The sequence below is a fragment of the Oryx dammah genome, unplaced genomic scaffold (genome assembly GCF_014754425.2).
Source record: "Oryx dammah isolate SB20612 unplaced genomic scaffold, SCBI_Odam_1.1 HiC_scaffold_10, whole genome shotgun sequence".
Classification (NCBI taxonomy): Eukaryota; Metazoa; Chordata; class Mammalia; order Artiodactyla; family Bovidae; genus Oryx; species Oryx dammah.
The window spans coordinates 29,375,086-29,401,910 of NW_024070194.1; the positions used below are offsets into that span (position 1 = coordinate 29,375,086).

General features: G+C 55.2%; 2 protein-coding genes across 5 annotated transcripts; both read left to right on the top strand.

Moving 5' to 3' along the window:
• Positions 1 to 3,822: 3,822 nt before the first annotated feature.
• On the top strand, positions 3,823 to 8,406 carry ABHD16B (abhydrolase domain containing 16B). Its single transcript, XM_040247734.1, has one exon. It carries the CDS (start codon positions 5,261 to 5,263, stop codon positions 6,671 to 6,673), a length of 1,413 nt encoding a protein of 470 aa, XP_040103668.1. The 5' UTR covers positions 3,823 to 5,260; the 3' UTR covers positions 6,674 to 8,406.
• On the top strand, positions 8,387 to 24,591 carry TPD52L2 (TPD52 like 2). 4 transcript variants are annotated; one of them, XM_040247760.1, is made up of 9 exons: positions 8,414 to 8,576; positions 11,140 to 11,285; positions 13,010 to 13,158; positions 13,993 to 14,052; positions 17,717 to 17,818; positions 20,617 to 20,643; positions 21,409 to 21,450; positions 22,460 to 22,508; positions 23,027 to 24,591. In XM_040247760.1, exons 1-9 carry the CDS (start codon positions 8,558 to 8,560, stop codon positions 23,120 to 23,122), a joined length of 690 nt encoding a protein of 229 aa, XP_040103694.1. In that variant the 5' UTR covers positions 8,414 to 8,557; the 3' UTR covers positions 23,123 to 24,591. The 4 variants fall into 4 exon arrangements, with proteins under 4 accessions (XP_040103696.1, XP_040103694.1, XP_040103695.1 ...); XM_040247761.1 differs by lacking the exon at positions 13,993 to 14,052 and having other exon boundaries at positions 8,422 to 8,576; positions 23,027 to 24,586; XM_040247762.1 differs by lacking the exons at positions 20,617 to 20,643; positions 21,409 to 21,450 and having other exon boundaries at positions 8,387 to 8,576.
• Positions 24,592 to 26,825: the final 2,234 nt, after the last annotated feature.

Genomic DNA, 26,825 nt, shown 5'->3' on the forward strand with positions numbered 1-26,825 from the left:
AGGTGGGCTGGCTGGGCTGCGGTGGGCTTGACCTCGAGCCAGCTCCCCAGGGACCCGAGAAGTGAGAGGGGTGGGGGAGCCAAAGCCGGGAGCAGCAGACTTTGAGAACAGAGAGTGCCTGTGCGCAAGTGGGGGAGGAAACTTCCAGGGTCCCCTGGGGTCAGCTCCAGGACAGTTGCCATTTTTAATCTGCACAAGAGACTTAGAAGGAGCCGAGAGGGCTGTAACCTAGATCCGCTCCAGCCGCTCCCAGCAGTGCAGCCCAAGAACAGCCCCCTCCCCCTGCCGTGTGCCCAGACAGACTGAGCGAACCCTTGCGGAGACCCCATCCAGTGTCCTCGGGGGGCCTTGCAGGGTCCTGCCCACTCTGGACTGGATTTGTGCCCCTCCCCCAGTCTCCAGACTCTTCCCCTCCTCCTCCATCTGGGCTGTAGTGGAGGGCTCATGAAGGAGCCCCACTAGTGAGCCCCAAGCCCTGACACCTGGCCTAAGCAGAAGTCGGCTTCAGCCCACCCATTCAGGCAGGTGGGAGACCCACACCCCAGGAAGGATGGCCTAAGGCCACCCTTAGGCCTAAGGATGGCTACCCCTACCCTTTCCATGCCCAGGCTGTCTCCTGCTCTCCAGAGAGCTGAGGGCTCAGCTCCTGAGACCCCACCCCTCCCACCACCCTTCCAGCTTCTTTACTCTTGGGGTGACTGCTGAGACCCAGGATGCTGCTGGGGGTGGAATGGGGGCTTCCCAGTAACAGTTTCCAAAGAGGAACTGCCCCACCCCTGGGGCAGCAGGAAGAGGTGACCAGTGCTGGGGTGGAGACTCCAGCTCCCTCCAGTTCTCAAGGACCTCTGCCTGGGCCACCCCTTTGGAGACACCACCCCCATTCTGTCTCACCACCAGGAGAAAAATGTTGATAGTTCTGTGTGGAGGAACCAGGAAGGAGAGGCAACTTCTGTGCCCTCTGGGGATCTGGGCCCGCCCCACCACGGAGTCTTGAGTCCCCAGGACTCTATGGGTGGGAACCAGGGCTCCAGCTGGGGAGGCACCTGGGGCAAGTGGATGAGGCGCCATCTCAGGCCCTCCACTCCCCTTTCCCACCACCACCACTGGTTTTCAGGGGCCCATGCTGAAAACATACCACCCCAACCCCCAAAACCTGCCTTGTACCCCATTCTTTCCATCACCCCCAACCTGCATAATCTCCCCTTGCCAGAGCCACAGCTGGCTGAGATCCAGGCCATGGTTTCCATCTGGCCACCATGAGAGAGGCTGGCCAGTCTGGGGGGAGGTCCCACAGGTGAGGGGCCTCCCAGGGACAGCGGGCAAAAAGCAGGGCTGGATTGCCTGACTGATGGAATGGCTCCTGGTGCCTGGTCAGCTGGTCAGGATCAGTCAACATTCATTAAACTCATACTGAACCACCACACTCCTGGCCATGCTGGGGAGCTCCCTACATGACTCAGGCCAGCACAAGCTTTTGGAAAAGCAATCTGGCATCCCCCGAGGCATGGGCCACCCCGTGGCACACTGTTAGGATTCTGGTGTCGTGAAGAAGCCCTGAGAGGCAGGGTCCTGGGCAAGGGTGTTGCTGGCAGCCACATCTGAAGGGAAAGATCTGGAAACCTGGGTCCCCACCAGCAGAGGGGGCACTGGGGCATTAGTGTCTCATGTCGGGAGGAGTGGCTGCTGGCATCTTCAGGCATGCAGTGATGCTCATGAGAAAGGCCAACTGCCCAGCAACGGGCACATGATAAAATACCCCACTAGCCGGGCCTGTGGGTGGGCATGTCTGTGGGCAAGAAGAGAAGGTTATGGTCTCTGGGTACCAGAGAGGAGACTGGTAAGGACTGTTACCTTTCCTGTGCCCTGCATGACTCATAGCAGGGAGCCCATGTGACACTGTGAATAACATCGTGTAGCTGGCACCTTACATCAAAGCCTGTGAGGGGGCTGCAGCATTGGGAAGGATGAGCCCACCTCCAGGGGCTCCCAGCCAGCAGTGACACTGTACCTGGAGTGTGAGGTGACATTCCTAGCTGTGCAGGAGACCCTGGGGACCATCTCCGGAGCCAGGCTGTGTGTGGCCTGTGCACAGTGCAGTCCCCAGGGGTGGCTTCTTTACCCTGACAGGGGGGCGCTGAGACTGACCTGCAGGAAGGCAGGAGAGGGTGTGGGCGTGCATGGCTCCCCACAAACCCCGCCATCCGTGAGGGCGCCGGTAACTCTGTGACTCCAGATGTTCAGCAGCTGTCTTGGCCATTTCCGCCCTCCTCTGACCCCGCATCCGCCAGGAAGCGTCCCCTCCTGGCCTCAGGCTCCCAGCCACCCCCCACCTTCCCTGCACCCCATTTCCTGAGCAGAGGCGTTTGTGCAGACTCAGCTCCCCTCCTGCGGGGCAGCGGCAGCTTTCCCAAGGACAGTGCTGCCTCAGAGCCTGGATGCCCCTGTGAGGGCTGATTCCACCCCCGCCGCTCCAGCCTCTGGGACTGGTTTTCTCTCTCTCCTTCCTTCCTTCCCTGAGGTTGGCAGCCTATATCAGGGCCTCTGGGGAAGCTGAGCAGAACTGGCCAGGAGGGAGCCCTGCTCAGCGGGGGAGGGCGGGAGCCCTGCAGGGCGGAGGCCAGAGGTCAGAGAGCCCAGCCAACCCAGGCTGAGGGGGTGGGGGAGAGTGCATGCTCAGATGTCACCTGGTGGACACTGCTGGGTGGCCTCTGGGCCACTGCTGGGTGGACACTGCTGGGTTCACAACTCCACCTTCCCTGAGCAACCGGACACAAGAGGCCACTGTGGCTACAGCTGGTCCAGTCCAGTGGGGTCCCCTGGAGAGGAGACAGCTGGAGGAGGGCTCCTTTCTTGCCATGTGCCTTCCTGTCTCAACAGAGCTGGTGGTTCTGGGGCATTTGGGCTCCCGTGGGCTGGGGCTGGGCTGGGGGTCAGGGCTCAGGCCAGACACAGGTTAAGGGCTCTGGGGCCGGGGTCAGCAGCTCCAGCCTGCTGACCTCTGCCCCCTAGAATCCAGCCTCTGGCTGCTCCCTCTCCTCTGAGCTTCCTGCTCCTCCAGGGGAGCCAAGGGCAGGCAGGTGGGCCTGGCCAAAGGAAAGCTATTTCCAACTAAGATGGGAGGCTGCCCCCAGAAGGGCGCTGCTCCTCCGCACCCCACCTGTCTTTGGAGGACCATCCTGCAGTACACCCCACTGCATCCTCTGTGTCTGCCGGGACTCGGACTGAGAACGCCACAGGGCCTCTGGCCTGCTGCTGGGGTCGCTCCTGAGGGCTCACAAGATGAATCTGGAGCCTCTGAGTCTGCACTTTCCCCCCACCCACCATGCTAGGATATGAGTTTATGAAAGAGGTTCCTAGGAGAGGAAATGCCCACATCCTCCTTAAGGTCCCATCTCTACCTCTGACCTCAGGGCCGGGTGGACAGCTCAGGACAGCCAGGATCACCCACCCCCCTAGACAGCTCTGCCCATCACCTGACCCAGGTTCCCCCACTGCCCCTGCTGCCACCCAAGACGCAGGAGAGAGGCAAGGTGGTTACGGGGCAGAAGGAATAGGAGCGGAGCCCTTGCCCAGGGGGACAGTGGACCCTGGGCCACCCTCTCGGGTCTCAGGACCTAACTGATGAGTGAAATACCCCAGAGTGGGATAGGAGCTGGATGATAAGGAAGATCTGGACCTCAGAGCCTGGGGGGGAGGCGTCCTGGGGGTAGAGTTTCCAGATTTAGCAAAAAAACAGGATATCCAGTTAGAGTTGAACTTCAGATAAGCAATATTTTCATATGAATATGTTCCATGCAATGTTTAGGACATACTTACACTCAGAAAGCTTCGGTTGTTTGCTTGAAATTGAACTTTAACTGGGTTTTCTGTATTTTACCTGGCAATGGGGGTGGAGGATGGACATTCAACCCTCTCAGCTCACTCACTGCCCATTGACTCCTCCTGCCCACAAACCCCAAAGGACAGCAGTGATCCTCAGCTCTGCTTCCAAGCCAGGTGGGGGCTGACTGGGCCAGCAATGCCTCCAACTCAGCTGCACAGAGCATTAAAGCAGAGCGAACTTGGGCCTGGAGCCCTTCCCCAGAGGTCTGGGCTCTGGGCCTCCCAGGTTCCAAGGAGTGGGCTGGGTTTTAGGTCCATGCAACTGTTGAAGGCACCCCTGGAGCCTGGCTCTTCCCTGCCTCCCTGCCCACGGGGACTCTGTCTCGCCCTCATCAGGTGGGCCAGCTCTCACTGATGCAGGACAGAAAGGAGAACCCAATAAAGCCCTCCAGAAAAGAGGAAGGGACAGCTTGTGGGGTGGTTTCTGGGGGAGGAGGGCTCAACCGGGGGCTCAAAATGAGGAACACTGGCCAGGAAGGACCCACCTGGAGAAGGTCATTGCCTCTGCAGGCTCCAGTGGAAAGAGGATGCAGAACAGGCGGGGGTTTCCAGCCTGCACTCACCCCTTCCTGGGAAAGAAGGTGCGGAGGGCTGGGGTGCAGGCAGTGAGCAAAGAGTCCCAGCAGCCAGCCTCCACTGCTCCCCCAGGGACTTCCTGAGCTTTGCCCCTGCCCCTGGAGTGCTGGGCAGAGAACTGCTCCCCCAACCCACTCCCCTCTCCCTCACCTTGCTTATGGGGCAGCTGGGGCCCATGCAGCCTTTTCAGACTCACAGCCTGATCCCCAGGGCTGCTTCCTCCTGCCTCTGGTCCCTCTCTCACCAGGGTGGGTACCTTCGAAGGTGCGTGGGTGGTTCCCACGGCAAGCTGGTTCAAGGTGGTGGGCGGCCCTGCATTTTTCTCAGTGAGACCCATGTCCACCTACAGCTCAGGGAGGAAGGGGCGGGGTGCTGCTCAGGCTTGGGTGGAGGTGGGCTTGCCCTTAGGTGAGAGGCTAATGAAACCTCGGGATTCGGGTCAGAGAAGGCCTGTTGAGGGTGTGGCCACGCCGAGGTCCTGAGGCTGTGTCCCGGGGGGCGGGGGTCGGGGGTCCACCACGCCTTCGAACCATTTGTGAGCCCATCACGGGTCTCTCCCCAGGCAACAGTGACTCACAAAGCTGGCCCGAGGCAGGCAGAGGCCGACTCCCCTGGGCCCCGGCAGGCCCAGGTCACAAAAGCCACGAGGGCCAAGCCCCAAAGAGACATGTCCTGAGGCGGCCTAGGGCGCGCCCACCCCTGCCGCCGCCCGCTGGGCCGGGCCTGGGCCTCCCACCGCCACCGTGACCCCGGGCTGGCGACTGGGTCTTAGGGCTCGGTCAGCACTCAAGGCCTCGTGTCCATGTGCGTGGTCTGCTTCGTGAAAGCGCTGGTGCACGTGTTCAAGATCTACCTGACAGCCAACTACACCTACAACTTCCGCGGCTGGCCGGTGGACTTCCGCTGGGATGACGTGCGCGCCGCCGCCAGGAGCGGCAGCAGTCACCGCGCGCTGACGTGCGCTGCGGCCGCTGCGGGCGTGTGGCTACTTCGGGGCGCAGCGCTGGGCGAGGACTCGCTGGTTCGGCCGCCGCGCGTGGCACGCAGCCAGGCGCAGTGCCTCCTGCAGCAGATCCGCGAGCTGCCCAGCCAGCTCGCCAGCTACGCGCTGGCCCACTCGCTGGGCCGTTGGCTTGTGTACCCCGGCTCCATGTTCCTGATGACGCGTGCGCTGCTGCCGCTGCTGCAGCAAGGCCAGGAGCGCCTGGTGGAGCGCTACCGCGGCCGGCGCGCCAAGCTGGTGGCCTGTGACGGCAACGAGATCGACACCATGTTCATGGACCGCCGCCAGCACCCGGGCAGCCACGGCCGAGGCCTGCGCCTGGTCATCTGCTGCGAGGGCAACGCCGGCTTCTACGAAATGGGCTGCCTATCGGCGCCGCTAGAGGCCGGCTACTCGGTGCTGGGCTGGAACCACCCGGGCTTCGGGGGCAGCACGGGCGCGCCGTTCCCTCAGCATGATGCCAATGCCATGGACGTGGTGGTCAAGTACGCGCTGCACCGCCTGCACTTCCCGCCCACACACGTGGTGGTCTATGGCTGGTCTATTGGCGGCTTCACGGCCACCTGGGCCACCATGACGTACCCGGAGCTGGGCGCGCTTGTGCTTGATGCCACCTTCGACGATCTCGTGCCGCTGGCGCTGAAGGTCATGCCCAACAGCTGGAAAGGGCTGGTGGTGCGCACGGTGCGTGAGCACTTCAATCTCAACGTGGCCGAGCAGCTGTGTCGCTACCCTGGGCCGGTGCTGCTGCTCCGGCGCACACAGGACGACGTGGTTAGCACCTCGGGCCACCTGCGCCCCCTGCCGTCGGGCGTCGTGGAGGGCAACCGCGGCAACGAGCTGCTCCTGCGCCTGCTGCAGCACCGCTACCCCGCTGTGATGGCGCGCGAGGGCCTCGCTATCGTGACCCGCTGGCTGCGCGCCGGCAGCCTGGCGCAAGAGGCCGCCTTCTATGCGCGCTACCGTGTGGACGACGAGTGGTGCCTATCCCTGCTGCGCTCCTACCTCACGCGCTGCGAGGACCAGCGGGAGGACGAGGAGACCTGGGGGTCGCATGGGCTAGCCTTCCCCTGGCTAGTGGGCCAGGGTCTGAGCCCGCGGCGGCGGCGGCAGCTCGCGCTATTCCTGGCACGCAAGCACCTCAAAAACGTGGAGGCGACCCATTGCAGTCCGCTGGAACCCGAGGACTTTCAGTTGCCCTGGAGGCTATAGACCGTGCTTCTGCAGGTCCCTTCCCCATCCCCACCCCAAACCAGTAAAGCTGGCCCTGCCCTGGATCCCGACCTGGTGTCTGGTGGAGGATGGGGGAGTGCAAAGGGATCTTGCACTCTCTCGCTCACTGGGGTGTCCCCTTTCTCCTGTCCCTTTTTCTTTCCAACACTTGTGAACCGTTCCAATCTGCTCCCAGCTGGTAAAGGGAATGCAAAGATTAACCTGACCCAGTTTATGGTAACCCTGTGTGATGGATGCCTTGACACCTGGAGAGGATGGTGGGAACACAGGCTGTGGGACGCCAGGAGGCATCCTTCACCTGGCCTGGGTTACAGGATGATTGGGAAAGATACATGTTGAAGGGTCTGTGAAAGTCGCTCGTAACTGTGCCAAAAGGACATTGGCTTTGGAAGGCACTCTTCCTCAGGAGTAGAAGTGCAATGCTGCTGCTTCATAGGGTTCCTCCACCCCACTCCTGGCTTCTACAGGATGGGGTTCACCTTGGAACCACAGATTCAGAGTAAGTGGCATGTCCTGGTGGGACTACAGACACACCTGACTGACCACTCATTGCTTTGTTCCTGGCTCAGGGATGCCATACAGAATAAAAGACAGGCCCTCTGCCCGCCACCATCTGTAATACAGTTGCTTCCTTACCACCTCCCCTAAATTGCATGAAGCAGGGACTACCAGCTGTTCCCAGCCGCTGGGGATAGGAGCTGGCCAGGGTGGGTTCAGCTAGAAACTGGAAAAACTGAAAGAAGGTAAGTGGGGCAGGCATATACTTGATAGCAGCAGAGCAGGACCTGGCCTGTATGCACCTGGGCCAGTGCAGGCAGAAGCAGGTAACTAGGGTGACCTAAAGTACCAGGAAGACCTGTGGGGAGGTGAGCTTTGAACTGAGACAATCAGAGTTACCCAGGTAAAGGAAGGGGCTTCCTTCCTAAGGATCAGTACATGCAGAGTGACTTGGCTGTTAGGTGGAATGCTGTCCAGAAAGGTCAGATCTTTGAGGGTTTGAATACCACTAAATGCTTGCTTGCAGAGGCAACTAGGTAGCCAAAGAAGGCTAGTTGTGGGACTTGTTTTAGTGGGACCGAGTTGCCTAATGGCTATATACCTCTCCTTTGACAAATCTAGGAAACTCTTCTCCAGAGTCATCTGGAAGCAACTCAACTAGCTGAGTGATGGCAAGTAACTGGCCTCAGTTTCCTCATCTGTAAGGGTGAAGGCCCCACCTGGCTCACCAGGTTGCTGTCAAAAGGAACTAAGAGAACACAGTGCCAAGGGTGGGCGCTTCCAGCCCGGAGAGGGAACAGGTGGTCATGCCTTTTCCCGCGCAATCCCCATATGCTTAAAAATCTCTACAGAAAGGAAGGACTCAAAAAGAAAAAGAATCCCAAAGTCAGGGGGTCAGGTCTCAGAGCGGCCTCAGTCTAACCCGCCAAAGTAAGTGAGCTGGCAGTGGCCAACAGGCTGGGGACCTCCAACATGCCCAGCTCCAGACTCTCATAGCCCGATGAAGCACTGTCCTCCCACTTCCCACCTTCCTCGAGCTCCTCAAAACCGTTCTACCTGTGTGTCTCGCTGGTGGATCGGCCTCTGTTTCCGACTTCTTCCGCAGCCTCGGCCAATCAGGTTGAAGCGGGACGGGGCCAAAACACTCTCTCGTTGGACAGTGCTCGTAGGGGGCGGGGCGAGGGCGGAGCTCATGTCAAAGCGGAAGTGGGTCGTCGCGCTGCTGATTTCGTAAGCCGCGGCTGCTGAGGAGGTTCCGCTGGCTGCTGTGTACGCGGCGAGTTACACCTGGTGCGGCCCACTTGGCTCCCACTGCGCCCGCGAACTGGGTCTCGACGCCAGCTGCGGCCGGGTAGCCATCTAAACATGGACTCCGCCGGCCAAGGTACCTGTGGGCCTCGCGTCGCGTGGTGGGCTCTGGGCCTCTCCGCCTGCGCCCTACTACCCCGCTGTCGCTCTTCAGCTCCCAGGCGCCTGGCCTAGAAGCTGCAGGCAGGCGTTCCGCCCCCGGCTGGGACTGCTCCGAGCACTGGTTACCCGGCGCCCTTCCGTCGCCCCTGAGTCTTGGGTTTCGTCACTACACCCCCGCCCAACGCTTGCCCGGCGGGCCGCCCTCAGATCCTGCGCAGGGCCCTTGGGGACACTCCATCCGGTCCTGGACGCGGGCCGAGGTGCCGAGCGGCGCCGGGGAGGTGGGGAGGAGGAGGGGGAGGGGAGGCAACGCCGCCCTCGCGTTGGGCGCAGGGCCCCTTGGGTGGCAACATTGCTCGGAGCCCAGCCTACCTCGGAGTTGTTTCTAGGAGGACGGGTGCAGTGAGTCAGGGGCACACCCAGCATAACAGGCCTCTTTCCGGAACAGACGTCCCAGACCAGTTTGAGGTGGCCGCGGCGGGTGTGAGCGGGCCCAGAAGCTTGAGATTTTGAGGACGTGATACAAGTCTGTCTTCCATCCTGGAGCTCTAGAGGGTGTGGTGATTAAAACTACGTTGATGTAACTTTACTGGATAATTTCAGGATGTTCTTCTACTGTTTGACCTGTATGAGCATACTAATTAAACATTAGAATTCATCACATGCACTGGGTTCTGGTCATAAGAACGACAGAAAACACTTACTGAGCACTTGCTATGTGCCAGACACCATACCAAGTCTGTTTGTGAGATATTTTTCCATTTTCAGAATAACCTGTTTAGATTGGTCCTTGTATTACTCCCATTTTGCAGATGATTATACAGGCTGAACTGCGACTCACCCAGGTGAGGGGCTAGCCCCCAGTGTTGCCTACTACACCAGCCAGTGCTTGTTCTCTGTAGGTCCTTTGGTAAGACACTTTCCTGCCTTGGTCTTCTGTAAGTCAGAGGGTCTTCCCCAGTGACTGGGCAGTGCCCAGTATGATTGGTGAGTGTACAGTTTCATCTGGGGGTGATTTCCGTGGGATCCAGTTTTAGATTTATAGGTAAACATTACCTGTCTATGAGCATTGGTTTTTAAAAATAGAAAAGTTGTAAAGACTTTAAAGTATTTAATGGATTTAAGTGTTAAGTAGGTTCAACATAGCAGATACAAGCGATGTAAGTAAAACCACATTGGTTGATCTGAGTTAAAAATTTGGGTCAGTTGATTTAAAAGAAAACAAAACACGCTTCATTTAGTGAGCATCTCTAGAGCACCATAGAAGTGCCTGACTCCAGCTGTGTGGACGTGTGAAGGGAATGACACAGCCAGCTAAATAGAGCTTCTTTGCTTTTATTTGCATTTTATTTTTAGCAGACTCTAGGATTTCTAAAGTAGATAGTCATATCTGCAGTTTAAGATAAACTACAGATAAAATTTATTTATTTCTTTGCAACCTTTATGCCTTTTTATTTATGTATTTATGTGGGCAAGCCAATTGACTTGTATTTTATTTTTATTTCTTTGCAACCTTTATGCCTTTTTATTTATATATTTACGTGGCCAGGCCAATTGACTTGTATCTTAGTTCACCAACCAGGGACTGAACTCAGGCCCTCTGCAGGGAAAGCGCAGAGTCCTAACCACTGGACCACCAGAGAATTCCCTTTAGTTTACTTTTAAGTGTGCCAAATACCATACAGAGCTTGTTTGTTCACAGAACATGCTGATCAAAAAGGAAGGTGTTTTCAGTGTTGACTGTACAACATACTAAACGATGGTCATGTGTTTGAATTGATATGTGAGTGAACTCCGGGAGTTGGTGATGGACAGGGAGGCCTGACGTGCTGCGATTCATGGGGTCGCAAAGAGTCAGACACGACTGAGCGACTGAAGTGAACTGATATAGACCTGTTGTTCTTGTGAACTTCTAGTTCATACAGGAAAATGCATTAATATGAAAAAAACATTTGATACAGGAATTGAACCTGATCTGGATGTAGTGGGGTATGTGAGGTAGTGATCCCCCTGTGCCTTGCTGCAGCCTCCGTGCTGCGGGACGCGGGTTGAGGATGAATTAAACTGGTTTTGTTTTGGTGACTCCCCACGGGGCCTGGATGACTGTGTTCCTGTGTGTCATCTTAGCCTGTACTCTGGCAGAACAGCTGATTAGAAAATGATGGTGACTGTGTTTACAGCTGTATTAAGTTCCTTCTCCTAGAGAAAAAAAAAGGAAGATCTGTTAGCTCCAGCTGCTTTGTTTGTAGCAAAGATTTTCTGCCTGTGAAGAGAGTATTCTACAGGAAGAGCCAGATTTAGGGAATGGCTGCCTTGTGCCAGCATTTCTGGAACCTGAAGAAGCAACTTACATGGTCTGAGATGTGGCTGCTATTTGTTTTGTGGCCACAACCATCATTGTAGAACCTTTCAGAGAAAAGGCATTTTCACCGTATCCTGTCTTGTCCCCCTCCCCAGGGTGAGGTGGAATCTCTGCCCACTTTATTCATCTATAACTTCTTACTTGATGCACTCTAACCACATTTTGTCTCTGGCAGATATCAACCTGAATTCTCCTAACAAAGGTCTGCTCTCTGACTCCATGACGGATGTCCCTGTGGACACAGCGGTGGCTGCCCAGGCTCCTGCTGTCGAGGGTCTGACGGAGACTGAGGCCGAGGAGCTCAGGGCAGAGCTTGCAAAGGTGCTATGTCTTGGCTGTATGCTCGGGGGTGCTGTGCAGTCCTTGCTGCCTAAAAATGAGCTGGAGTGCTGGCTGTGCTCCAGGGAAATTGCCCTGGGAACCCCACAGAATCTGTCCTCTGCAGCCTTGGCTTGTCTGTGTCTGGCACTTTGCAGGCTCTCTGTGAGGGGAGTGTCCACATGGGCGGCTGCTCTGAGTACTCCATCTGCTGCGAGTTTCCCTTTTGGAATAAACATGACATTTTCAAGATCCCACAGATGTATCTGCCCCTGGATCTTCATTTTCCTTCTTTTTTCATGTGATCTTTTCAAAGTGAGAGTTATTTAAGAAGAAATAGGAATTAAGAATAAAAGTCTCTGCATATAATTTTTATTCAAACCAACTGCCAAGAGTGTTTCTTCTTTATGATGTGGTAGCAGAGCCTGATAGTGATTCACTTGAGATTCCAGAATCTGGGGAAGTGCACTTGTCAGCATCAGTCAGGCAGGGGCTGGAGCACACTTGTCGCAGTTCTCTGCTTCATCTTGGGAGACAAGCCAGTCCTGATAACATCCTGGATCCAGGCTTGGGTCTGAGCAGAACTGGTTGTGTGAATGAACCTGGCCCCAGGACCAGGTTTTAGAATGTAGAGGAAGCCTTCCTTTCTGAGTTGTGCAGAGGTTAAAGGAGCAGCAGCAAGAAGTCCCAGGAAGCCTGTGTTTTGGCCTTTATTTCAGGACATACTGGTTTAGAGAATAAAACCACAATGTCCTTTTCAGAGGTGAATTGTAAAGTGGAATTGCTCTCATGTTAAAATGTCAGCCGGCGTGTCCACAGGCTGTTAAACCCATGTGCCCGTGACACCATAAACGGAAAGTTAATGTCACCAAGTGTCACTGCTGGAGTGACTGGTAATAGTTTGGCCTTGGGTGATCCTTGATTTTGAATTGTTTCTTTCTTCAGTATTTTCTAAAGCAAAATCTAGTGATTAGCCAGATAGGGCTCTAAGCGACTGTTAATGCCTTAATCCAAACAGTCACTTTTTAAAGAAAGGATGGTTTTTTAGAGTAGCTGTTCACGGAGAAGCTGAAACTATTGAGAACCTAAAGCAGAATGGCTCTGAAGGGTGCAGCTTTTTCTTGTCCACTCTTTAAGACATGAGAAAGCTCTGGTCTTTTCTGTCAAGATTTTTCCTGTTGTCCAACTCAAACTACACTAGGCAAAAAAGAATTTTCTTTGGACTTGTGTAAGTGGCTTTTGCGAAGGCTTGCAGCTGACCTTGGGAACACAGATGTCCTAAGGGTTGTTTCTTTGTCATGTGGGTCTCTGGCCATCCATCCGTCACTCTGCTTCCTTCCCTCTGGGTGGAATTCCCCCTGGGTGCAGATGCTGCTTGCCTGCCCACGTTTCCACCTTTTGTTACCCATGTCCAGACCCGGAGCCCAGACAGAAAGGGGCTGCTGTCTTCACACACCCAGTCCAGAACTCCGACAGGCCTGGCTTGCCATCTGTGGGTAGACACTCAGCTGAGGGGAGCAGGACAGTTCTCCAGAGAAAGTTGAGGTGCTGGTACCAAATACAGACAGAAGCGATGGCTGCTGTAGCCCATTCCTAAAACAAGTTATGTTTCTGTAAATGGAGAATTCTCATGTGATTCTGAGAAACCCTCTTTGTAGCATGTATAAGGATGTCACTCACTTCCTGCCCTACTGGTGGTTGAAGCCTGGTAATGCATGCTTTTGCAGGTGGAAGAGGAAATTGTCACTCTGCGCCAGGTGCTGGCAGCCAAGGAGAGGCACTGTGGTGAACTGAAGAGGAAGCTGGGCCTTTCCACCTTGGAGGGCCTGAAGCAAAACCTGTCCAGGAGTTGGCATGACATGCAGGTCTCCAACGCGTGAGTGTCCGCCTGCTTGAGGGGCCCTTGAGTCCTGGGGGTGAGGTGTGCCCCCTGGAAGCTGCCCTCTCAGGGCCCTGAATCCTTGCCAGCAAACATCTGAATTTGGTTTATTCAGAGTTTAGAGTCTGCACGTATGGTTTTAAAAGGTGGTGAACATGCTAGTTGTCCCAGCAGAAATTGACAAGAGTATGTTTCAGGGTCTAAATTGGAGAGAATACCAATTAGGTGCTTAATGAGACTGGCTTTCCAGTGGTCCCCATAGGTCATTGTCTGCTGAAGTGGGTCCTTCTTGTGAGCGTGACGTGATCACAGCCCCAGAATCTCTGACCCAGCTCTGGATTTGGGGAGTGCAGATGTGTGGCTCCTCTGAAACATATTCTCCAAGGAGGCGGGGTGGGCTGGGTGGGAAATGCTTCATATTGTCTGAGAAGCTGTGTCCCACTGAAAGACCAATTGGAATTTCATAAATATCACTTATGAAAAACCCAGTTCTCTGTCTTAGAAACTTATAGGCTTTAAATCCAAAAGGTGGCTGTCAAGAGTTGTGTTTGGGGCCGTGGCAGTGCCCTTCATGCTCCTCACAGCTGTTTCCTGAGAGACAACTTCTGCTGAGTGGGCAGGCTTGCCTTCGGCATGAGGAGAGCTAGCCAGGCCTGTCCAGGCCTCCCTGTCCTCACCCGGCCCGCTGACCAGGTCCTGAGCAGAATCAGGCTGTAGAGCCAGTCTTCCTGCCAGCTGGTCCTTCTGTTTTCCTTGGAATTTCATCTGCAGTTTGAAACCTGCGTTGAAGTAGTTTTTCTAAATAATTTACCACAGACTTTCTGTTTTTAGCTACATGAAAACTTCTGAGAAACTCGGAGAGTGGAATGAGAAAGTGACCCAGTCAGACCTGTGAGTGCCTCCTCCCCTCCCGACACGGCTTTCAGGGATAGGAAGACCGAGCACACTCAGTTCAGCTTATTAGCTGTGGTGTGTCTTGGCTATTTTATTTTTCATATAATTTTATTCTTCTCAAACACAAAATATCCTTTTAAACTCTACTGGAGAAGAGTGCAGGTGCAGAAGCAAGTTCACTCAGCCCCCAGATGGCACTGGGATCCCCCTCCTGACATGTGTCCCTCGGATAAGAGGCCAGAGCAGGGGTCAGTCTGGTGACGGACTGGTGGTGCTCCCCTCCTGCAGACCTGGCTCCAGCTGTGGTGCTCTGGGGCTTCACCTGCACTGAGGGGTGGCTCTGGAGTCAGCGCAGCATGGGCTGTGCAGGTCAGATCTTTAAGTAGCTCCTTTGGCCTGAGAGGCGAGCACAGAAACACAAAGAAGTGGGGCATCGAACCTTCATGGTGGCTTTGTCTGTCAGAGCTTAGGCTCAGGAGGACTCCTAGCATTTTACTTGAGACCCGTGAACTAGATAATGGCACTTCATCTGTACTCTAGTCTGATTATATCCTTTGAACTGGGTGGTGCAGTGTTTTAAAATCATTTTCTGGGATGTCTTGCTTAGAAGGAAGAACTGTGGTTGCCAGAAGGCATGGGCAGAAAGCCCTTCTGTGTTGGGCTGAAAGGAAACAGTTGCAACCCAGCTTGTCTTGGAGGTGTCTAGAAGCCCAAGTTGGCTGGCTGCCCATGGAGCCTTTGCAGCCTAGGCTCGTGAGGGCAGCCGGGCACCAAGTGGGTCTGGCAGTTGGAGTTTCTATGCTGTCGGTATGGCTTGGTAGGGTGGCCCCTGGCTGGAGGCAGGCTCATGGTGCTGACCGAGGCTGAGAATTGTCTTGGGAGGTCTTGGTGCTGTTCTGGAAAGCCAGCTGCCGGGGAGCTGCTGGGGCACTGCTTCCTCAGATCACAGTTCTGACTCCTCTGAATGGACTCCATGGCTCTGGGCCTGTAAGTGTGGCCGGCAAGATTGGCTCTTTTCACATGCTTCATCAGGCAGTGGCCGTGGCCATGAGGTCTCAGCCCCAGATCTGCTGGGAGAGTTGTCAGGCCTGGAGAAGTCTCTGCAGTGACAGCGCAGGAGGTGGACAGCATGAGACAGCTGTTCTGCAGTCTCGGGGTGCCTGGCTTGTGCCTGCAGGAGGCCATTACCGGGGTTCCTTGCCCCTAGCCTCTGGAGGGCATGGTGTGGCTAGAGCCAGCGCCCTGTCTTCCCTAATTCCTGTGGTTATGGATCCCTTTCAGTGAATGGAGCGTGGCCTGGAAGAGAGGAAGTGAGGTGTTTGCAGCCTGAGTCCTCGGCTCTGGTGCAGCGATGCAGTAGTGAGTAGGTTGATGCCACTCAGGGTTTCAACCCAGCTGTTGATTCAGCAGCCGTGCTTTATTGGTCATGAAGCCATCATCTCATGGGATCCTTTCTTAGGTAGATCAAATTAAAATCATGCTTAGAGTGAACATCAATGAATTGTAGTCATTCATTGGCATATTAACCTATTTGGTCGCAGGTGACAGAAGGTACGGCTAAAGATAGTGTCAGCTTAGGAGGGGTAGGCCTCATCTGGTGAGAAACCCCCACTCTAGGCAGCCCGCCTGGGGCTCTGACCAGCACTCCTAGCCTGTGTCACCCTTCTACCCTCCCCACAGCAAATTTGTTCTCAAGCAGCTCCTCTGTGGTCAAGGGGGCCTGGTGAGGCAGGACCGTATCTTCCCATCCTTGTAGCCCAACAACAAGGTGTCCCAGTATGGGAGTCATTGGGCTTTCACTGGGGTCAGGGAGCTCACCTCCGGCCAATTTGGGATCACGTGCCCCCACTAGTGGGAGGTGGGGACAAACCCCCCCAAGGGAGGATACCAGAGAAGGAGCATCCCTCTGGCACCTCCTTCTCACCGACAGTCAAGCAGCATGGTATAGCCTGGTGCTCTCAAGCACAGGTTGGGCTGAGTTATTGGACGCAGACACATCCTGGCCTCTGCACCACATCCATCCCAGCGGGGTGCTGCCCTGCGGAGTAGCCCGGAGTGGCCCTAGTGCATGAGCACCCTTCTGAGTCACCCTCTGGACACTCCACTTCTGTTGCCATGTCTTGCAAGACGCCAAGACAGGCCACGGTTTAGGGGGCAGCTCCGGGTGAAGGCACCATCAGGTTGGAGGGCACCGGAGGGAACTGCAGGACAGTCCATCTGGAAACCCTCTGAGAGGAGGGTGTAGACTGTGGGTTTTAGTGTGAATCAGCTGCAGCCTAGAACAGACCTGTTCCTCCACTGAGGGGAGCTTGTCAGATCCTTGGGTCACTGGGCAGGTTGGTTGGATGTTGAGTTCCTGTTCATTTTAATTGAGATTGTGTCAGACTGTCACTGGGGGAGCAATTTTTGGTTGTCAGATTTTTTAAGGCCTAGAGTGAGAATTAAACATCTTATTATTATTGAATTAAAAAAACCCAGAAGCACAGTCTTCAGCAAGGATTTTGGAACTTGTTTTCTACCCACTGTTAACAGTATGTTCAAGAATTACTGATCTTCCTGGAAATTAAGATAAACTCTATGCCTTAGTGACTTCAAGGTATTTCCAGACTTGCTAGGAAGCAGCTCATGCTTTGAGGCCCAGGCCCAGCTGTGCTGTGAGGGGCCACTGCCCAGAGGAGGAGGCCCTCTAGGGTGCTCGGACCAGGCTGTCCCTGTGTGTGTGGGGAGTGCAGGGGTTGAGGCACAAGGCAGGCCTGAGGGATGCGAGCAGCAGGTGCTCACACAGGGGCTCTTGCAGGCAACTGTTGGGGGCAGATGCAGAAGGGGGCCAAGAGCCCCAGCCAGTGCCATCCAAGCCCACCCCTGTGACCTGGGATGCCAGGAAGGCTAGAGTTGGTGGGCACCTCTGCCATGTTGAGCTCTCTTTTCCTTGGGGTGCCAAGTTGGCTTGGCAGGAACCTCTTAGGCTGTTGTGTCTTCTGTTTGTGGTGGGGGCTGGCGGCTCAGAGTGGGCCCAGGGGTGTCCTTGCCGTCCCTGTGGCCCAGGCACCCCACTGGTGCCTGTCCCACTGCTGTCGAGGTCACAAGCCATCTTGTGGGTAGGTGGGGCAGGAGATCTCCATGGGGTGCCAAGACCACCTCCTTGAGCCAGAACAGTGGCATGAGGTGGAGATAGGTCTCCCCGTTCTCAAAGGACATGGTAGACACAGAACAGAAGGGCCGGAGGGGCTGCTCGGGGTCTGAAGGCCGGCCAGGCACCGCCCATTTGAGCTGCCAGGCTCAAACCCTGTGGGTGCAGTCAAGCGGTTATGTCCTCAGAGAACTGTCTTGGATAAGAAAAGAGAAGCCATGTGAGGCCCCTAGGGGCTTGTGTGCCTGGGCTCTGTGGGCTTGTTTGCTGTGGAAGTCAGGGAGGTAGGGAAGTGAGTTTCCACAGGGGGAGGGGGAAAGCCTGCATTATAGGAAGAACGGAAGACAGGGTTATTGCAGGGTGGGGGCAGTCATGACCTGGCAGTGCTGCTCTGTCCGTATGCAAGTCCCCTCCCTGGGGGCCCGGGTTAGTGGCCCAGCCGCCCCCTCTTCTCTGGTCGCCTTGTCCTTGGCATATGGGCTGTGGCTGCACCTTCTGTGTGGTTCATTTAACCACTGTTTCTCCTTCCAGCTACAAGAAAACCCAGGAAACCCTGTCTCAGGCGGGACAGAAGACCTCGGCGGCCCTGTCCACCATGGGCTCTGCCATCAGCCGGAAGCTTGGGGATATGAGGTGAGACTCCCTGGTCCGACACCTCTGCCCTGAGACCTGGGCCGAGCAGGTGGGGTTTTAGGGTGTTTAGATCCATTGGAGGGTCTGGTGTGCAGGAAGCCTGCCGGAGTGGGCAGATGCACTTACCTCAGGTGCTTCTCAGTACCTGCAGGTGTGGCCACACCAGCCCCAGACCGGTTGGTTCACAAACCTGCCTCTACTGGTTGCCTCTTTGCTATTCCTTTTTCTCGTGGTGAGGCGTGGGAGGTCCCTGTGCCCATGAGTGACTGTACTTGGGGTTGGTGTAGGCTATGGTTCTTGTTGACGTTCCATGGAGGACAGGTGATTCTGGCCTGGGGGCAGTGGCAACCTGGACAAATCAAGGACAAGCGTGGTGTGTTTGCCTGGCTTGTTCTTGAGAACGTGTGGCTGCACACTAGGACCTCCAACCAAGCAGTCTGTCTTGGAAGTGGATAAGACCGTGGGGGGCTGCCTGAGTGCCTCTGAAGCAGGCCAGGGGAACTGGGGGCCAGCACGCAGCAGTGCCTGACCCAGCCTGATGGCCATGACACTCCCACATCAGACTCCACCCTGAGTTTCCTGCTCTGGGCTCTGCTGCTGCCCCTCAGGCCTTCCTCTGGGTTGTTGGGGTAAATCAGTGAGAGCAGCAGGCAGCACGGGTCAGCCCCCTCGCCAGAACCCTGGACTTGGCCCTGGGTTCTGCTGCCAGCCCTCCCCTGTCCCCTCATAGTTGATAATCCTATGGGGTTGCTGTGGGCCTAGCCTGCTGAACTTGGTGTTGAGGGTCCACCCAGCCCTGACTCTTCACTTCTCACCCTTCCTGCCTGCTTAGAGTAGGCATTTCCCCACCTCATGGCCTGAGGTTGCCTCCTGGGCCTCAAGGTGGGAGCCCTGCCCTGACCACTGGGCCACAGGCACTCACCAGCCCGGGACCCATCCAGTTGTGCAGAGGACAGCTGGTGCCCAGAGCCATGATTACCTTTTGTTCTTGACTGTTTGATATCATTATACCTTTTTGCTCCCTCACCCCTAGCTTTTTATTTTGAAAAAATTTAAACCTTTGGAGAAGCTGAACAGTCAGTAGGCAGTCCATGCCTCAGGGGTGCTCCCCTGCACTAGGGATCCTTGCAGACTGCCCTCAGATGTAAGTCTGGCCCATGGTGACTGTGACTCGGACAGAAGAGGGACCCCCAAGCAGGGCTCTGCACAGCGGCCAGGAGGGCCTGTGGCCATCATTCCCCCCAGCCTTCGCACTGCTCAACATGTCCTCCTGGACAAATCTCACTTGGTGGTGGGTGGGATGCCCGTTGTGGCCACCTGAGCTGGGAGGAGGAATGCCTGGCAGTGAGCTGGTCACATGCCCCTCGTGGCCTGGCCTCATTCCCAGGGCCTGTCACGGGGGGGGGGGGTGGCGCGCCTGCTTATGCCTGTTCTTTCCTCCAGAGGCCAGGCTGATGATAGAGCATCTGAAGCACGTGACAGGTCTGCTTCGTGCTCTTCTAGGAATGTTCTCTTTGACTTTTGGTGTCATGCCTTTGTGTTCAGTATTCTCACTGTTGCATGTGTTCAGGGTATCTTAGGTGGAAGTCAGGTGAGAGGATAGAACCACTGGTGCAGGCGAGCCAGCTGGGCAGTTCTCACACACGTGGCTTCACTCTGGGAGGACAGAGCTCAGTGTGCCCCATTCTGCTCAGAACCCAGGGTGGCCACGTTGTGGCTGGTGCTGTTCCTGCCGTGTGTGAGCCCTGGTAGTGGAGGAACCGGCCCCCGGTCACGGTTCCTGTTGGCTGGGCTCTCATCCTGAGGCCCCATGTGCCTGCTGCTGGCTTTGCTCTTGTGATCCCAGTGCTGCTGTGAACTGAGTCTGAGGAGCCTATCCGTGTGTCCCCGTTGCCTCACCATGTGGTCTCGGGTGGCTTGAGGTCGAGGCCCATTAACCTCTGTGGTTTTGAGCTCGAAGCTGACAGAGTTCTCCACTTCTTGACACAGAGAACCAGGCCCAGGGGGTTTCCCTCGCAAGTTGAGGGTCAGGCGCTGCTCTGTCCTTCAGGACAGCAGTCCCCAGATGTCTAGAGGGGCCCGTCCAGGAGCAGCCCAGTCTATGGGCTTGCTGCATCCCCAGGGGCAGGGAAATGGATTAGCGTCAGAGGCCCAGTTAAGAGAGGGGTCGGGCCTCCATCCGGCTGGGTGACCTTTGATGGGACACGCACCTCTTCTCACTAAGAGGCTTGTTCTCCCGCCGAGCGGAGTAGGTCCTGCTGCCCAGCAGAGCAAAACAGATGCCTCAAGTCCTGTGACTGTCACTTCTGAAAGGATCTTCATGTTGGGGTGGCCACCAGGGTGGAGGGGGGAGCCGTGGCCCCTCCCCCCCCAATCCCAGCAGATGCCCTTGCATATGTTCTGGTTTGTTGGTCATCTTCTGTTTTCCGTGGTGATGGAGCCAAAGTGTGAAGTTCTTGGGGGTGTTGCAGGCCCTGTCGAGGTGCGGGGGAGCACACTGGCCCAGCTGGAGTATAGGCTGATGGGGTCCCGGGTCCTGGGTGAGGTACGGACCCTGGGGGCAGAGGAGCGCCTCATGCCCTTGCTCTGCTTGTTTCTCCGGGTTCCTTCTCTCCAGCCTGTGGCGGAGTCAGACGCAAAGGTCCCTCATATGTGACTGTGTGAGGGAGAGTGAGGCAGAGGCTGGACAGGGGCACATGTTCTCCCCCGGCGGGATGGTCTCGAACGCAGGGCCGGGGTGGGACAGGATGCCCCTCCTAATGCTGCTTCTCTTCTCTCTTCCTGCTGCTCCCCCTCAGGGCTCGGCCCTTCTCACACTCCTTTAGGTAAGACTGACACTGGATGCGCCGGGCTGGGCTGTCTTTGCTTCAGGGCTGGGAGGCTCTGGCCAGCCCTAGGGGGGCTGTGTGGATGGTGGGGGCAGCACAGCAAGGTGGTCACCAGTGGCGAGACGGGTACAGGGCTCCTCCCCTGGTTGCGTGGCTGGCAGGGCACTGTCGCTGCCTGCTCTAACTTGTTCTCACAGGGTAGCCATTGGCCCACCCTGACTCTTCCTGGGAGGGGCTACGCTGGCCCTTGAGCCATCATGTCCCTGTGTGCTCTTCCCCCAGGAGTGGTCCTGCCTTTGACAGGGAGCTGGTCTCCTTTCCACCCGTGGGTGCCTGGGCCCCGATCAGACAGCCTTCTGAGTGTCCTTTAGCTCATGTTGATCAAACCGCTCCTCCTGCTTGGAGGCCAGGAACTCCAGAACAGTCGTGACTTTTGATATTCATACTTGTCCTGCTTGGTTTTTTTGGGACTTGCTGTGAAATCACATAGGATGCTTGGTGGCTCTTTGTACCAGAAATGTTTTTAATGCCTAGGCTGAGGGCATCTTAGTATCGCTGTCCTGGTGCCTTCCCCCTACAGTGCCATACTTCTGGGGCCATGCAAGGGGCACCAGGGTCAGTTTTCCTGGTTGGATGGGGGCGCTTGTGAGGCCTCTCTGTTCTTCCCTGGTACAGGGGGTGGGGCTCAGCTTCCTGCATGGGGAGCCAGTCCCATCCTTGCCTTAACTCTTCCTTCTCTGCTCCTCCCACGCTTCCAAGCAGCAGCCACTCCATCCGCCACTCCATAAGTATGCCGGCCATGAGGTAATGTGCTCCTGTGCCCCATAGCTGCCCAAGCCTGCCGGGACCCCACTGGGAGGCTGGAGGGAGAGGGTGGCTCTGGCTGGTTCATTGCACATCCCCCACGCCCCCAACCAGGAACCACCTTCCCCTATCAGTCTCTGGCTCAGATTTGGGAGACACCCCTTCTAGGCTGCAGAGCTGGTGGGGGTGAGGCCCAAAGTGGGCTCTACCTGGGATTCTCCAGGGCTGCCCTCAGGTTGGGCTGGAAGGGGCAGGGAGGCTTGCACACACCAGCACCCAGGAGGTTGCCAGGGGTCTCCAAGCTTTTTATGGAGACTGTTTATCTTGAGAAGAGCCAGAGCCAAGACCTGTTCCTCCTCAAAGCCCCGACCCATGCTCTCTCCTGCTCTGTAGTGCAGCCTGGGTCCCCACAGAGCTGTCGTCGTCCCAGAAGAATCTGCTCCAGCTGCTACCTACCCTCCTTGAGCATGCCTGGGGGTCACTAACAGGCTGCCTCTGGTGGCCTGGGCACAGGGAAGGAGTAGGGCGGGGAACCTGGGCCTGTCCTGCCTTCTTCTCTGCCTCCTCATCACTCTCTGCTCTTAGAATAGGCCTTAGTTTTCCTCTTGCTCAACTTCTGTGAGAGATCTTTGTGAAGAACACACGGGACTTTCAGTAACCCCATGATGTGTGCATTTAGGGTGCAGTGGAATCACGTGTCCAGCATCCCCCTCCATCCAGTCGAGGGTTCTGCGGTTCGCCCACATGAAGTCTGGGTCTCACCAGCTGCTGGCATGCAGATCCTCTGTCCTGCAGTTGGTGGGTGTGGCTGATCTCAGTTCTGTCCTAGGGGAGCCTCAGGAATGTGTGTGCCCCCTCACCTTGGCTTGTCAACGTTTTTCCAGTGAGACCTGGGGATCTCTCTAGGGTCTTTCCAAAGGATGACCCTAACCCCCAAGGCCCTTCACATTTAGGAGGGCACACAACCACATGTTCCTTACAGTAATGACATCTTTTTCTCTCTTTAAAGGAATTCTGCTACCTTCAAGTCGTTTGAGGACCGAGTTGGGACCATCAAGGTAACTGGCCTGGACCTGGGCTACCCAGCATGCTGGCTCAGGGCCTGTCACTAGTCACGTGGGTTCACGTGCAGTCACAGGAACTAATACTGAGAGCCCCTGTACCCTGTGCAGTCTCCCGTGGTGACATCCAGCAGCGTCACAACCAGGAGAGAACGCTGTTGCAGTCATGACAGAGCACAGTTCATCCCCACGGAGACCACAGCCTGCCTTCCCCTGCCCTACCCTGGGCAACCCCTAATCTGCTCTCCATTTCTGTCGTCTTGAGAAAGTCATACAGTATGTGACTGCATGCATCAGTGTGCAGACTTTGGGGCCTGGCTGTTTCTACTCTGATTCCTCAGAGTGATATCCAATCTATTGCCTATGGCAGGGGTTTGTTCCTTTTGTTGCTGAGTGGTGTTCACATTACATACATAGAGATTGACTCTCTGGATTCCTAGGAGGGACATAGGTAGGATCTGTCATGTATGTGCCCTGTCTCATGCTTTTCTCTCTTGGTCTTTCCCTATCTGTAGTCTAAAGTTGTCGGTGGCAGAGAGAATGGTGGTGACAACCTTCCCTCCCCAACGGGGAGTGGTGACAGACCGTTGCCCGATCACATACCTTTCTAAGACTGTAGCGACTTTGCCCGGCCACGGAATAAGCACACCCTCATCGCCACAGCTACAACTTCGAGTGGTGGGTGTAGAGGACAATTATGCCATCCCCCATGGAGACGTGGTCGCCGCTCTCGCATGGGTCAAAGAACACACCTTGTCCACAGATGCCTCCCCCTCTGTCAGATCAGCAGATCATTTCACCATCCTGCCTTAGGGCAGGGAGTGGGCAGGGTGGTGGGTCCCAGGGTGACTGAGCCAAAGCCAGGCTTCTGTTGGGAATCTCTTAGTTGGTCAGCACGTTTAAAGGGGGGGATGTGGTAAGCGTAAAATGCGGTGTGTTTTCCAAAGTCTTTCCGTAAGTCACAGAAGGACGAGTCATCCAGAAAGCCCTGCCTGATCTGCAGTTTAATTTCAAAATGCTAAACAGGAAAACTATCCATTTTCTGAGACCTAGAAAAAAGTTAATGATCAGCAGCTGCCTAATTGTTACACTAACAATCTAGCTTTAACAAAAGCAAATTCTTTATTTTCTATAAATGCAGTGGATTTTTCAAAAAGTAAAACTAAGCGAAGCAGCTTTAGCCTCATAGTTAGAAAGTATTTCTTTGGACTCAAGCTGAAATGCACGCCTTACATCGCCTTATGCTTTGTTTATAATGTTTTTATATACAAACGAGGATTCTTCAGTGGGTTTTGAGCATTATGTAAAACCCTGCATCCAGCCAAGGGGCAGCACGGCTGTGCCAGTGCTGTGTTTTATTTCATGAGTGCACTCCATTCCTATGTAGAAACTGGCTTCTCTCCTCTTGGTGACCACAGCAGCATCTGCTGGCCAGTGGGGATGGAGGCAGGAGAAAGACCAGCCCCTCCATGGAGGGCCGGCATTGCCCTTGCACAAACCAGCCCTGGCTGGCTCCTCCTTGGTCAGCGGCTGCAGCCTGCGGGTATGCCACATGCCAGGGCCGGCAAGCAGCAGGCAGACCCTGCAGGTAGGTCAGGGCTGGGGCTTCAGGTCAGCTGGGACTCTGCTGTTGCCTTTTCTCAGGAGTTACAAAGATCTCTTTCTCCTCTGATGCTACCACAGCCCAGCAGTCTCACCCCTGGCCCCGTGTCTAGTGCATCTGGAGGGGCAGCTCTGTGCCTTACAGGCTCTTGGTGGGCAGAGACCTCGACCACCTGTGTGTGCTTTCGATGGGGAGGAGCCATCAGCTTAGTGTCCTCTCTGCTGGACTGTGATGTGCTGCCTGGTTCCTGCAGGTGCTGGTCACTTCAGACACTTGGGGGGCGGTGGAGCTGCAGTCCACGCTGTGCCTTGGGAGGAATGCTGCTCCATGCTCTTTCCCTGGTGTTGGAGTCTCAGATGGGGTGTGTTGGGAAGGCAGGATGCAGGGATAGTGATTGCATCCTGGGTTTCTCTTTTCCATAAAGTAAACAATGGTGATTTGTCAATAAAGCATTTTTTGGGGGGAAAACGGACTTCAGCTCGTGATGTTTCTTACTTCATTCAGGAAGGTGGTGAAAGAGTGGCAAGGTAGCCGACCGGATCCCTGTTATCAGGAGCCTGCACTTTGGGGAGAGGCAGGCAGGAGACAGAGGGTCTCAAATGCAAATTTCATATCTTCAGTGCCATGAGAGAGTGCGTTGACAAAGCTTGGGGGGTCTCTGGGGAAGGGGTATGAAGCATGGGGAGGAGCCAGCCAAGCTACAGTGAGTCCAGGCCAAGCTTCCAGAGCCATGCAGGTGGGCACTGCAGCAAGAGGGTGGCAGGCCAGCCAGCATTCACACACTGAAGGGCTTGGGCCTGAACTCCTGAGGTTGTCCACTTGCAGCTGTAACCACCGTGGTGGTTCAGGAAGGGCACATGCATCCTCGACAGGTTGGATACCAGGCTGGGTCAAACCCATTCGCTGCCCAGACCCCACCCATCTTCCAATAACTCTTCACTCTCCTAGTGGTTTCTTCATGCAGAAACAAGCACATATGAATGTGTATTCTCATTCTCTTGCCATTCTTAACACTTCCTGTGCTCTGCTTTTCCTTCTTAATGCTGTGCCCTGGAGTGCTGGCTGCACCTCCCCAAAACTTGTGGGAGAGCCTCCGTCTGCACTGCCCTAGTGCACCGTGCAATGCTCCTTTGTCTTGGATGTGCCCAGTGGGAAATCCTTTTACTGAGAGCACTGGACCTCCTTTGGGTCAGAGAGCATGACTTGCCCTAGATGCAAAGGCAGGGAAAGTGAATGACTTCAAATTGTATGTGAATTGTATGTGACAGCACAGCAGTCCACACCACACAGCATGAGGTGTGAGGCTATGCCAAGTGGGGAAAGCACCTTCCTCCATTGCCTATGGTCAGCATTTACCCTCACTGATGATGAAATGGGTTCCAAGTGGTCTTCATTTATTTAGTGTTTAAATGTCTTGTGGGTAAGAGTTTGCTAGGCTTTGGGGACAAGGATGACCCTGACATGGACCTAGCCCTCAGGTGGCTCCCCTACGTAATTGACCCATGAGATGAACTTTGAGAGCTTGAAGGGCTGTAGCAAGTGGTGGAGCTGGCATTGGAGGGCAGCTGTGGCAGTTGCTTCCATAAAGTGCCAGTTTCCTCTCAAGGTGAGGATAAGGGTGCCCACCTGACCTCACTAAAGGGACTGTGAAGGGCAGGACTGGACTGCAGCCACTGTCCACAGTTGACAGTATTCCTGTCTTCCTATCTCCAAACAGGTTGACATTTTATAAACATATTTGTAATGTACTTTTGGACATGGAGCAACAGACTGGTTCCAAATAGGAAAAGGAGTACGTCAAGGCTGTATATTGTCACCCTGCTTATTTAACTTAAATGCAGAGTACATCATGAGAAACGCTGGACTGGAAGAAACACAAGCTGGAATCAAGATTGCCAGGAGAAATATCAATAACCTCAGATATGCAGATACCACTCTTATGGCAGAAAGTGAAGAGGAACTAAAAAGCCTCTTGAAAGTAAAAGAGGAGAGTGAAAAAGTTGGCTTAAAGTTCAACATTCAGAAAACGAAGATCATGGCATCTGGTTCCATCACTCCATGGGAAATAGATGGGGAAACAGTGGAAACAGTGTCAGACTTTATTTTTGGGGGCTCCAAAATAACTGCAGATGGTGACTGCAGCCATGAAATTAAAAGACGCTTACTCCTTGGAAGAAAAGTTATGACCAACCTAGATAGCATATTCAAAAGCAGAGATATTACTTTGCCAACTAAGGTCCGTCTAGTCAAGGCTATGGTTTTTCCAGCAGTCATGTATGGATGTGAGAGTTGGACTGTGAAGAAGCCTGAGCGCCGAAGAATTGATGCTTTTGAACTGTGGTGTTGGAGAAGACTCTTGAGAGTCCCTTGGACTGCAAAGAGATCCAACCAGTCCATTCTAAAGGAGATCAACCCTGGGATTTCTTTGGAAGGAATGATGCTAAAGCTGAAACTCCAGTATTTTGGCCACCTCATGTGAAGATTTGACTCATTGGAGAAGACTTTGATGCTGGGAGGGAGGGGGCAGGAGGAGAAGGGGATGACCGAGGATGAGATGGCTGGATGGCATCACTGACTCGATGGATGCGAGTCTGAGTGAACTCCAGGAGTTGGTGATGGACAGGGAGGCCTGGCGTGCTGCGATTCATGGGGTCGCAAAGAGTCGGACAGGACTGAGCGACTGAACTGAACTGTAACATATGCATTTTGCT